General features: G+C 48.2%; 1 protein-coding gene across 1 annotated transcript in view; it reads left to right on the forward strand.

The window, feature by feature from the left end:
- Nucleotides 1-11308, forward strand: part of XYLT1 (xylosyltransferase 1) — a 348193-nt gene extending 336885 nt beyond the window's left edge. The window contains exon 12 of the mRNA XM_069570209.1: nt 4807-11308. Coding sequence (XP_069426310.1) covers nt 4807-5129 — 323 coding nt within the window. The 3' untranslated portion in view covers nt 5130-11308. The remainder of the gene's footprint in view (nt 1-4806) is intronic.
- Nucleotides 11309-13618: the final 2310 nt, after the last annotated feature.

The raw sequence follows: 13618 nt of genomic DNA on the forward strand, positions 1-13618 counted from the left end.
GATACACTTTGTAGTGAAACTTGCTTTTTTTCACTTTCAAGTCAATGTATATAAAACTACCAGCTGCCTAGTATTCCTTTGAGCTTAGGATCCACAGTCTGTCCCCCATCTTGGTGGACACGTACCTTCTTTTATTGTTGTTGTTACAGATAACACTGTAAAGAAGATTCTTGAACAGTATATGCCCATGAAAATTCTTCCATAACACAGATTCCTAGAAACAGGATTTCTAGTTCTCCGGGTGTTTGAAATTCTCAATCTCCATCTAACAGATCACAAACCCAGAAGCAAGGAACGCTTCATAGTCTCTGTTAGCTAAAAAGAGCTCTAGGCTGGGTGTTATTTAGCTAGTGACCCAAGGAAAGAGGGACATAGACATGGGGGAGGGCACTTGGAGTCCTAAGAAGGGAGAATTGATGTGAAGTCTGTCAATTTCTGCCAAGTTTCTGTGCTAACAGGCGGAAAGATCTGGACCTCATGTTTTTAGGAGAGGGACGTCTGCTTCTCCTCTGCCCCATGAAACAGGCAAAAGACAGTCCACCACTTTTGGAAGCCAGAGCCCACCCACTTTAGGGTCCTCGAGTGTCACCCTGAAGAGGCTCACATTTTTAGCATCACTAAGGGTTCCTAAAGCCAGACGTAGAGGAGAGGCATGAAAGTGACCATCTCCTCTCTGCTTTCAACACACCCAGAACAAGAATAGCCCTGAAGCCATCCTACCTCAGTAAAATGGCCCAGGGCCATGCACAGGGTCCCGATTTCTCCTGTCTTTTTCTCCTGGGGTTTCTAAAGACAACAAGGCTCTTCCCGCCCATGCCCAGGATGAGCCAGGGGTCATTTTATCGCACTGGGAGCAGCCCCCCTGTTATTGGTAATTGTATCTGTTAATGATGTTCCAGTGTCAGGGAACAAGAAGGTGGGAGCAACGCAATTTGTAAAATGATTCATCAAGAGTAATTTGCTATTGATGCGCCCCTGGTAATCTCAAGAAATCTGATGAGGTGGAATTGAGGGAGATTTAATTAGAGAGGCGAGCAGCGCGGGCTGATGCTGTAATAGCATTTCCCACGTTAACCTCATTTTTCATAAGAGTTTTCTGCACCAACCACAATATTTGATTCCCAGTGTTCAAATGTTTGTTAATTGCTCTTTCCACTTTGCAAGTCCTGCCTTTTCTCAGTTTGGGTGTCTCCCCGATCTCCAGCTTCTCTTCTCCGCAATCTCTGCTAAGATGGGGGCAGGAGCTGCCCACCCTGTGGTGGGTATCAGGGAGAAATGGGCGAGAGCCAGACTTAGTAATGAACTTGAAAAAGAGAGGCTCTGCTAAACATAGCAAGACAGGGCATGCTCTCTGTGCATGCTTTGCTGCTTTCTCCCACCTGTCTGCCTCCAAACTGCAGAGTCCAGCCCCCCAGCTTCCTGGGGCATTGGGAACTGAAGGAATGACTTTCTTGTATAGTTGGTTTTTTTACTGGAGTATAATTGCTTTCGATGTTGTGTTAGTTTCTGCTGCACAGTGAAGTGAATCAGCTATAAGTATACCTACATCCCCTCCGTCTTGGACCTCCCTCCCACCCACCACCCCCACATCCCGCCTCTCTAGGTCATCACAAAGGACCAACCTGAACGCCCTGTGCTTTATAGCAGGTTCCTACTAGCCATCTGTTTTACATGTGGTAATGTATGTGTGTCAATCATCATCTCCCAATTAGTCCCACCTTTAAATGCCACGGACGGAAGAGTGTGGTAGGCTACAGTCCTTGGGGTCGAAGAGTTGGACAGAACTGAGCGACTCCACTTTCACTTTTCCTTTCACTTTATCTTTCCCACCCGCCTGGTGTCTGCATATTCTCTATGCCTGCATCTCTATTCCTGCCCTGGAGATAGGTTCATCTGTACCCTTTTTCTAGACTCCACATATATGCATTAATATACAGTATTTATTTTTCTCTTTCTGACTTACTTTGCTCTGTATAACAGACTCTAGGTCCATCTACATCTTTACAAATGACCCTTTTATTTTCCTTTTGTAGCTGAGTTCTATATATATATACACACCACATCTTCTTTATCCATTCATCTGTTGTTGGACATTTAGGTTGTTCCCACGTTCTGCCTATTGTGAATGGTGCCGCAATAAACACTGGATACGTGTAACCTTTTGAATTATAGTTTTCTCAGGGGATATGTCAACCATATTGTTTTGCCTTTCTTTTTTCAAAATGTACTTTGAATTGAAGGATAACTGCTTTACAATACGGTGTGGGTTTCTGCCATACATCAACATGAATCAGCCATGGGTTTGCATGCAACCCCTCCCTCTGGGGCCTCCCTCCCGCCTCCCACGCTGTCCCACCCCTCTGGGTTGGCACAGAGCCCTGGCTGGAGCCCCCGAGTCATACAGCAGATCCCCGCTGGCTCTGTGTTTTCCAAACGGTAGTGTGCATGTATCCACGCTGCTCTCTCCGTTCGTCCCACCCTCTGTGTCCAGAAGTCGGTTCTGTATGTCTGCACCTCTACTGCTGCCCTGCAAACAAGCCCATCAGGATCACGTTTCTAGAGTCCATACTTTTGCCTTAATATACGTTATTTGTTCTTCCCCATTGACTTACTTCACTCTGTATGATCAGCTCCAAGGTTCATCCACCTCATTAGAACTAACTCAGATGTGTCCCTTTTTATGGCTAATATCCCATTGTATGTGTATACCACAGCTTCTTTATCCATTCATCTGTCGATGGACATCTAGGTTGCTTCCATGTCTTAAGTGAGTGAAGTGAAAGTGAAGTCACTCAGTCGTGTCCAACTCTTTGCGACCCCGTGGACTCTGACCCACCAGGTTCCTCCGTCCATGGGATTCTCCAGGCAAGGATACTGGAGTGGGGTGCCATTTATTGTAAGTTGTGCTACAATGAACTCTGGGGTCCATGAGTCTTTATCAATTATGGTTTCCTCAGGGAAAGGCATATTTTTAAATCAACTAGGTTTCTCGTTGCTTTTTGAAGTGCAGATATATATACCCTGTCTTTCTTCCTCACTCAGGATCGCACATATTAGAAAATAACCTTCTGATTATCCAGGTTGTCCTGATTGTCTCCAAGAGTGACAGCCACTTTCAAGTAAAGAGGAAGCATTGTCATCTGAATGCTGCATTGTCTTCGAAAGAGGTTCCTTCTAATCTCAGTGAGCTCAGCTATAGCAAAACCTGATTTGGTAAAACATGACTTACCAGAATCATGATCTAGTCTTCCTTTAAAATATATTCTTACAATTAGCAATGAAATAAGCCATGAGTGGGAGCTTCCTCAAAACAGAGATGTCTAGCTTCTTTTTGTCAGCCCAAATGTCTATAATTTCTGCTTCCCCATCTTTAAGCCCTGGGAAATAGTCAGTGTCTCTCTTGTTCATATGTTACTTTACAAAGCACATGGGCTTTTCCCCGAGCCTCATACCAGTCTTGTGAGTGTAATTGCTGGAAGGGTAAGTATCCCCATTTTGCAGTCGGGGAACCGACTCTCCAAGACTCCTTGCTGTGATCCATTCATGCACTACACCTTGGACCAAAGGAGAAATCCCTGTCTTATAGAAAGCTCACGGTGGGCATCCAGCAGCCAAGCGCAGGACTCCTGTCCAGGCTGTGAGATCCACAGACCCCAGTTCAAACCCTGGCTCCAACTCTCATTACCTGTGTGATTTGGGGAAAGGTACTCAGTGAGGCTGAATACTTTCTGTTCCCAAAACCTAGAGTTCTCTTCTCCAGGATTTGTGTATAGATTCTTCCTTCACGTGAATCAGCACTCAGATCAGATGTCACCACCTCGGAGAGGTCTTCCCTGCCCATCTCATCTAAGATAAACACTTTGTCACTCTTTAACCCAGAAATCAGCAAGTTTTTACTGTAAAGGGCTAGATAGTAAATTTTTCAGCTTTGTGGGCCATGTACAATTTCTGTCACAACTACTCAGCTGTACTGTGGTAACAGTCATAGACAATATGTGTCCAAATGGGCATAGCCATGTTCCAGTAAAATTTATTTGCAACAACAGGTGGTGGGCCAAATTTGGCCCAAGGGCCTTAGTTTATCAAGCCGCTGCTCTGACTCAACACACCCCATTAATTCCTTTCATGACACTTATCAGTTTGGGGAATGACCTTATTTATTTGTTTGTTTCTTTATCGACATCATTCTTCCTTCATTGTCTGGTTTGCTCTACCACAGAATAGAGCCTGGCACTTAATACATCTGCATCAAATAAATGAATAAATGAATGCCTTGCAGATAGCAGATGTTCGGTAAATATGTGTTGAATGAATTACTGTCTGGGCTATAGTAGAAAGAAAGCGAAATCGCTTAGTTGTGTCCGACTCTTTGCGACCCCATGGCCTGTAGCCTACCGGGTTCCTCCGCCCATGGGATTTTCCAAGCAAAAGTACTGGAGTGGTTTGCCATTTCCTTCTCCAGGGGATCTTCCTGGCCCAGGAATTGAACCCGGGTCTTCTGCATTGCAGGCAGGCACTTTACCATCTGAGCCACCAGGGACTCTAGTAGGGGCTCCATAAATACATGCTGAATGGATAAATGAATGGACCATGCCCTACACAAAGTGGGCTCACACCTCTTGAAGGAATGTCCTCGTGAGCTCAATTTCTTTGTCTGTACAATGGGATTTCTAAAAAGACTTCCTAATGAGATTGTCCCATGGACTGGACAGTGCTATGCAGTGCCCAGCATGGTGCCAGGCACGCAGTAGTAGGTGACCAGTCTGTGGCTTGTCTACTGATGTCATTGTTCCCTTTGGCTTTCAGAGGAGGCATTGAGGCTGCACAATGGGCCCCTCCGCAGCGCCTACATGGAGCAGAGCTTCCAGAGCCTGAACCCCGTCCTCAGCCTGCCCATCAACCCCGCCCAGGTGGAGCAGGCTCGGAGGAACGCGGCCTCCGCCGGCGCCACGCTGGAGCGCTGGCTGGACTCGCTGGTGGGCGGGATGTGGACTGCCATGGACATCTGTGCCACAGGCCCCAGCGCCTGCCCGGTCATGCAGACCTGCAGCCAGACAGCCTGGAGCTCCTTTAGCCCCGACCCCAAGTCAGAGCTGGGGGCGGTCAAACCCGACGGCCGGCTCAGGTAGCACTGGGCACATGGGGACCCCAGCGGATCTCAAAGGGAAAGCAGCCAGATGGCCAGTGGGACCCAGACCCTGACCTCCTACCCCTGGGGCTGCCTTTTGTGAGAGGGGCTCTCCTGGCCATGGGATGATGAAGAAGGAAGGTTTGGAGGCCAAAGCAGGTTCTGCCAACCACCTGCACCCTGCAGGCTGGCTACTGGGGACAGCAATGGCTTGGTCCCAGCACCGTGGTGGTCTTACCTCTTCTGGTTGATCCTCGAGTTCTACAGGTTCCTTGTCTTCCCCCTCAATGACATGACCCCACCCCCAGACAAGTGATTCCCAAACTTTTCTTTTGAGCAGCAGAGTATTTGTTTTACCGAGTCATAGGTGCAGGTTCAAGCTACAGATGAAATCCAGGCTGCTTGGGTGGAAGCTGAGAATGTGAGGTTCTATGTCAAAGCTCAGCCCATCGGGCAGTCCCTTTGCCAAGGGCATCTCCTAAGGTACCTCTTCAGAACCCAAGGGCTCTGCAGAAGCTAGTTTGGAAAGCAGTACCCAGAGGGTGGGTTTGATCTCCAGCCCTGCCCTTCAGCTCATCTTCCTGCTCCTCTGGGCCAGGAAACCCTTGAGCCAGCCTTGAAGTGACAGGACATGAAAGTCACATTCTTGGGCTCATTCCCAGGGAGGTAGTAGTCTTGGCGGGGGTTGGGGGGGGTGGCTTTGAGCCTCCCCCCAGCTCTTCTTGGGTTCAGCCATCCTCCTTAGTAACTAGATGAGCAGGAGAGCCTTGTGACATGACTTGGCCAAAGTCCAACCAAAGTGTCACTGCCAGACATCCTGGGCTCCAGGCCACCCTCTCTTGAGGTAGAAATGGGGTGATGTTCATGAGTCTGAGGCTAGCATCAAACCCCCCAGCCATTCATGGGTCAGGAGACCAAGACCATGACCCTTCTGGTCTTTGACAGTGGGAACTTTGGGGGACTATGGCCGTGAACCTCAGAGATCGCTGGGAGCAAAACTCCTGAGCTGGTCAGCACAGCAATACCCCTCACCTGCCTGAGCCCTTCATTCTGAAGTCGGGCACTCGGAACTTTGTGAAATGTGTCTTCGGTGCTGCTGGGAGCAACCAAACCACGTGGAACAGAATTTACATAGCGAGGAAAAAGCATTTCAGATTCGGTTTTTAAATTCATGGACTTTCTTGTCTGAAGTGCCAACCGGCCCTGCCTGACATGCAGTATGAAAGTGGGAAGCTTTGAGTATCTGGTTGTTTAAAACCTAGAGAGTAGTATTATTCAAATTGCTTGAGTTACTAGAAACCCAAAGGGTTTCCTTGCCATGTGCCCATTGGAGGGTTGCTCCGCTCATCCAGCAGTCCCTCCCTGAGAACCCCCTCCTACACTGATCCCACCCTCCCCCAAAGGTTCCCTCAGAAAAGTCCCAGCCCTGGGTACATTGTCCTTTCCCAGGAGAGCCGGTCCTCGTTGGGTTTCTCTCCAGTGTGGCTTTGAAGGTACTGCCGATTGCTCCCAGTGAACTGTTAGCTGTCGCCTCCTACTCACCCCACCCCACCCCTGCAAGGCAGGATGTCCTGTGGGCCATGGAGGATACAGAGAAGGGACACTTTAGATATTTATTATTTATATGTTTTAGTCAATGACTAATTAGTAGGTGCTGTTTTTGCAGCTTGTCAATTATGTTATCTTACTAACTGAAGCTGCCTTTATTCACAAAAGGCCCCCTCCTCCTGCCCTTCTAGTTCCCCCAGCCCCTCCTGTCTGTCTCCCTCCTGCTTTCTCTATGTATCCATCTATCCATCTACCTATGTCTGCCTCTCTGTGTCTGCCTTCCATCCTCCATGTCCTCAGTGGAAAGCAAGAGAGTTGGACACCATGAGGGAAATGCTTCAACCAGCAATGTCCATGGGCTGAAAGTGGGGTGCCCTTGGGAACATCGGTGCCTCACTTTTCTTCACACAGGGTGGAGGACTGCCCAGTTAGCTGGGGTGTTGGAATTCCTGAGCGGTCCCCAGCACCGGCCCCCAGCACAGGGACCCAACAGGACTGCTACTTGTGGAGGTAGACACCTAGCTGCAGAGCTTGGGCCGTCCATGCGTCTCCATCACCGTCCTCCCACAGCCAGTCTAACCATGGGCCTCTCTGTGACCAGAGGACAGAGGGAAAGCAAGCTCCTTCCATGCCCAGGAGCAGAAGAGATCTATTTTAGGAAAAGGGTGGTGGGGGTGGCCAGACAGGCCAGGAGAACCCAAGGGCAGGGGCCTGGCATGGCTTTCTCAGAAAGCCCACATAATGGCCACGTGATTCTACAAGCTCATGGGGAGCCCAGAGGCCCATGGCACATCCTCTCTCTGCCCTCAGCCTCTGCTTCTGTCCAAGGACTCTTTGAGCCTGTGGAAGCTGCCCAGGAAGCCAGCCTTGCACTTCCTGGCCAGGCCACTAGGACTCACTATGGTCATTTATGGTGGCTATGGGAGCCCTGCCCTGGTACATCCCTGCACGCAGCATGAGCCCACAGACTCCTCAGGGAGGCCCCTCCTGCACCCTGACATTGCTGACTCCTGTTCTATTGGGAAGACGTGGCAAAATGGCAGAGATGGCTTATTACTCTGGGGATGATCCCCTCCTGTCCCCAGCCCAGGCCTCACTCCCTGCTGACTACCAGGAAACTGGGAAGCTGAGCAGTCACACCGGATGTTCCTCAACATCTTCTGTTCTTGAACCAGAGAATCACTCTGAAGATGTTATATTTGGCTTCAAGGGGAAAAGGGAGAATTTCAAGCAAAGCCCAGGATGATTTGAGCCAAGGTGATGTTTTCCCAGGGGAAATAGTTTAACTCATTTCTATTGTCTATCTGAGAATGATTTATTAATTCAAGGCCATTGGTCAGGCAGCCTTGAGCTGTGGCTGCCTGAGGGTTTCAAAACCTGAGAACGTGGTCCCCTAGAAATCCTTTTAGAATTTAGAAGAGTGTGGCTGAGTCTCTGACTGGGTCCCTGGACTTTAGGGGGGCTGAGAGGTGGGATGTGGGTTTGGGGGAGAAGGATGCATCCAGTAAGCTGTGATACTTTGTCCAGTTTCCCACTCACCCCTGTGATGTCAGGCAGAAGCCACACCCAGGAGGCAGACAACTCTGAGCCCTGCTTCCCAGCCCCAGCACAAAGCAGTCTGTCTCCAAGGAGGGCAGAGCGGTTGCTAGGACCCTCGCATTCTAAGAAGTGTGCGTGCTCCTCCCTTTGGAAAAAGGCCCTTCTCATCTGGCCGGGAGTCACTCTGCCTTCGTTTGCCATTGTTGAACTTTCAGAATGCCAGTGGAGCTGAGGTTTGAGTCAGTTCCCCCAAAAGAGCAGATGACCGCTGCTCTGGGCACAGGCCAGGACTGGGGGGGCTGTGCTTCCTTCTAGTTCTCCAGGTTGCAGGTGCAAGGAGGACCCTGGCTGGAACCTTGATCTCTTTGCCAAGAGGGTCCATAAGAGAGGAGAGCGGTAGCAGCTGGGTGTGGGGGCCTGAGCAAAGACCCCTTTCATAGTCCAGTTCACTGGGGTTGCAGGACCCAAGCTCCCTCCACAGCACCCAAGGGGGATATACTAGAAACAGCTGTTGGCAAAGGCCTGCCAGGTCAAAGCCACACCCTCTGGCAGGGGTCACCCACGGCTATGCAGTCCAGGACGCTAACACAGATGAATGAAGCGGCTGGTGTCAGACAAGAGGCAGTGGCGGGGACTGTGGTCTGCGAGTGTGCGCCTGACACAGACAAAAAATACGGCTGCCTCTCAGCTCCAGTCTGCAGTTGCGAGTGAAAATACAGGCACGGTACAGCAGAATCATCTAATTTGGTAAGAGAAGCCAAAAATCCATATTTTTACAGGAAATCTGATTTTCAAACATTGGCAGGTTTTGTTGTTACCAGAGTGTAGGCAAAGGGTTCGGTCCACAGTTCCGCCTGTGCACGGCCGGCTCTATGGAGGTTAGGTGTTGTCCTGGTGAAGGGGGAAAAGCCAGCATTGGGAAGGGGCAAAAATAACAGCTTATGTGGAACTCTGAAGGGAATGAGGGCCTCTTACTAGTCATTCCCATCCTGAAGAAATAGTCCCTCAGAAAAGTGTCCCTTGAGAACTGGCTTGTTCAGCTCTCCTGATCTCAAGACAGTTTATACTGAAGGGGAGAGGAAACAGGATTTACTGACCTCAAGAGCTGCCCCTCGGACATCAAGGAGGTCCACACTGGCCCAGTCCCCACCTTCCAGAATTCCATCACAGCAGGTGGACATGTCCAGGAGATTGTTCATGGGAGAGGTTGGCGTGTCAGCCCTGCTCGCTCCAGATCCTGGGTTGTAGCGGCCACCTTGCCATGTGTCTAGAAGCGTCTTTGGAAGCCGTGCTCACGGGAGGTCCTCTGTGCTTTTTGCCTCACCTACCTTACTTTGCCCATGGGCCAACCACAGGCGCTACCTCATGTGTCTGCTGAGAAGTTTACCTTGGGGGAGGAGGGAGAAGAATAAAGGTGTCCAAATCTGCTGGAGCTGAATGTATAATCTATGCAAATTCTCTCTCTGCGTCTCTCCCTCTCTCTGTCTGTGTCTCTCTCTCAGAAGTATTATTATTTTTTTTTAACCTGGCAAACGATACTGTACAGACCCCTCTTAAGACTGAGGAGGGCTTCCGCATGCCACCTGTGTCTACCCCTCATGTTGTCGTTGGTTCTGTCCTTGCCAAGCCCCAGGCAGGGAGATGGAAGCCCTCTCTCTTCCCCTTCCCCTTGGCTGGGAATACTCCATCCACCTCTGCCTACAGGCCCCACGGGAAAGCAGGTTCTGCGTCTTGCCACCTCCGTTGCTAACTCCATCCTCTCCATTCCTCATTTGCCTCCCTTCTCCTCTCCTTCCTCCACGCCACCTCCCCCCTTCAAAAGCCTTAGGTTTCTCTGTTTTTAAATGTGGCCTTAAAATTATTTTTGGAAAGCTGACCACACTCTCTCTCCCATTTCTACCAACATCCAAGAGAAAAGAGCATCTTGAAGCTTTCGGAGCAACCTTCTAAGCCAGGGGCTGCCAATCTGTAGCTTGCAGATGTGGTAGAAATGGCTTCTATGTGTCGTCTTGAAGAAAAATATCCTTCTATTTTTCCTATGGGTAAAATGAAGGCTTGGGTGCTCGTCTAAACCTCAGCCGACTCCCGAAGCACTCTCTTGGAGCATAATGCCGCTGTCGATAGGCTGGTTTAATTACCGGCAGGATGCCAACGTGGGCTTTCCAATCCTCCCCCCCCACCCCGAAGACTTGGTGACTTTATGTACTTCATTCAAGGGTAAATCAGCAGAGTTTCTCAATTTATCTCTTCGTCCTTCCTTCCTGGAAAGTGATAGAATTTAATATTCCCGGTGGATGGTCATGTTCTCAAAGGGATCACACTCTCCCTGCTTTCAGAGTCCCTCCTTTTCCCTGCCATCGCTCCAGGGCTGATGGAGGCCAAAGACAACCCCAGGGTTTTCATAGGAAATTCACTGGAATTGAGCTCAATCGTCTTTGTCGTCCTTTGTCTCTTTTTTTGGCATTACTATATTGTCAATAGCATTTGGGTATTTTTTTAGAGGCCTCACAATAAGTTATTACCGTCCCTTTCATTGTTTTTCAAAGACATGTGGTGATATAGTTTTTAAAAATAACTATTTTGTTATAGATCATAATATGCATAAAACTGTACAGAAATATTTTGTAATGTATTGATTTTAAAAAAAGAGAGACTCTGTAAATAAAGTTTTAAAAAAAGAGAGAATTCAAATGGCACACACTGAAAGATGTAGATATTTTGCTATTTATTTAAAGGAGTATTTTAAGAGATATTGAACTATCTGAAATTGACCAGTAATCAAATTCCAATCATCCGAATGCTTTTCCTCACGGTAGAATGTGATTCTCGGAAACAATTGCACTACCCGCCCATTTTTGCACCTTTTCTGTCTTTTCATTTAGCAGAAAAATAACAAAATTGTGCCTTAGCTGTATTTTTTTGTCTAGGGGAGTTTGTTTCTGTCTGACAAAGCAAAATCTTTTGCAGAAAACAGTGGATGTATTGAATACTGTATCATACCAAAAACACTGCAGGTGTATATAGATGCTTTCTGTCATACTGTGTTTTCAGATGCAGAATTTTAAAATTAAAAAAAATGCTGTCTTTATGGAACAGTAGGTGTGTGACTTTTCAATGGTATCTTGCATCTTCATGTCCTCCTATGTTCTCCCCGCTCCTCTGCACTGTCCTCAGGCTGAGACCACCTCTCCTGGGAAATCCTGATGTGTGCACACACTCCCTGATCAAGCCTGCTGTCACCTCTCAACGTAGATGACAATGAGGAAGACTGCCATCTAAAGGGGCAAATGTTTTCTATAGCCAACTGGCCGGTTGTGTAGCAAGCCTGTTTTCCTTTCCTCTTCTCTACACAGCTAGACTACATTTCCCCCCAAAATTGTGCGTCAAACCCATTATATAAAAAGACTTGGGGTCCAGCAGTTAGGACTCCATGCTTCCACTGCAGGGGACCCAGCTTCCATCCCTGGTCAGGAACAAGAATCCTGTGTGCCACGTGCCCCAAAAAAGGGGAACATTGGGGCCAGCAGAGGAGAACACTGGTTGCCAGAAGGAAGGGGGTAGGGGGTGGGTGAAATAGGTGAAGGGGACTAAGAGATATAAACCTCCAGTTATATAATAAATAAGTCACAAGGATGTAATACACAGCATAAGAAAGTGAGAGTGATTGCTCAGTCGTGTCTGACTCTTTGATCCCATGGACTGTAGCCCGCCAGGCTCCTCTATGCATGGCATTTTCCAGGCAAGAATACTAGAGTGGGTATTCTAGAGTGGAATACTAGAGAAGATTCCCTTCTCCAGGAGATCTTTCTGACCCAAGGATCAAACCCAGGTCTCCCACATTGCAGGCAGATTCTTTACCATTTCAGCCACCAGGGAAGCCCTGAATCACAAGGAATGCAGTTAATAATGTACCCACTTTTGATGGGGACAGATGGTTCGTAGAGTTAGCATGGCGGTCACTTCTTCATAATGTATGCAAATGTCAAATCCTTCTGTAGAACACCTGAAAGTAACATACATCAACTCAATTTCAATTTAAAACAATAGAATAAAGTGAAAGTAACTGGGTGCTTGGAGGGCTGCTCCAGCTGAAGTGGGAGCAGAAATAGCCTTTGCAATGTCTCCCTCCCTCCCACTCAGTCAATCCCTTTAGTGGCTCCAAGGGGGCTATGTAGCCAACAGGCCTTAAAACTCTTAGCTCTCAGGGAAGCAGCTGGGCCTTTGGTGAAACTGACTGGAGGCCTGGCTGCCAGGTGCTGAGAGTTGTATTCTAGGCTGAGTCGCTGAGAATGAGACCAAACTGAGAATAATTCATCCCTTACCTAAGGTGGAATTGAAAGAGTATAAAATTAGAGTTGGTACCCAAAGGAGGTAGGTCAAGTGTTGGAGACTCTTGAGCCTGTGCCTCCATACTTAGTTGATTTGGTCTGCTGGGAAACCGCATGCTGCCCAGCTTCTTACAAGAAAATGCTCTCAAATATGACTTTTGATGTTCCTATCTGTGTAAGTGAGAGTTCTTTCACTTGGAACCAACAGTAGCCTAACTCAAGGTTAATCAGATGGGGAAACTATTGGCTCCTGAAATTGCAGAAGAAAACAGTTCAAATGCAAAGGACAAGGATGAGAGATTCTCCAGGAGACTCAAGACTGGGAACTAGAATGCTGACACTCTTTGTCCCCTTTTGCTCCATTTCTGCAGCTCCCAGTTTGATTCTTTTCCCCTCTGCAGACAGCCAGTGCCATGTGATAGAGACAGGAGGCCCTAGAAGTCACTCCTTAGCCTTCAGGCAGCACAGCAGAAAAACATCTATGTCCTTTGTTCTCATTGCCAAAGGAAGTGGCTCCAACAAATCACTGGGGCCAGGCAAACAAGGCACTATCATTGGCTGAGTCTGGATCATGTATCTACCCCTGCGGCCAGGTGATTGGATAAGAAACTGTGATTGGCAGCCCCATCCCAATCACATGGTCAGAATGGAAGAGGAGCATTTCCGATGTGCTGAACAAACAAAAGATGTCCATCCACCGGCCACAGCCAACTCCAGGCTCAGGTGCATTGTCAGCTTGCCAGTCCAGTTCATTCCTGCTCTTCAAATGCCCACATTGTCTCCACCCAGCTCCTAGCTATCTCCCCAAGGAGAAGGATTCTGGGTAGGTCTTGAGCAAATCATTTTAAATAAATATCATATAGATGGTTCAGATTTCATCCTCACTTAATTAGTCATGAGACAACATGACTCTCCTTTTCTCCTTGTAGCCTGGGCACAGGACTCATTTAAAAGACCCAAGTAACTGCCCTTTACTAATTATGGTGGGTGATTCTTACTTGCATCAAAAAGCAGAGTCTGTGCCTGCAAAGAAGAACAATATCTTCTCCAAGTTTGTGTAACATTGACCTCCTGG

The sequence above is a fragment of the Ovis canadensis genome, chromosome 24 (assembly GCF_042477335.2).
Source record: "Ovis canadensis isolate MfBH-ARS-UI-01 breed Bighorn chromosome 24, ARS-UI_OviCan_v2, whole genome shotgun sequence".
NCBI lineage: Eukaryota > Metazoa > Chordata > Mammalia > Artiodactyla > Bovidae > Ovis > Ovis canadensis.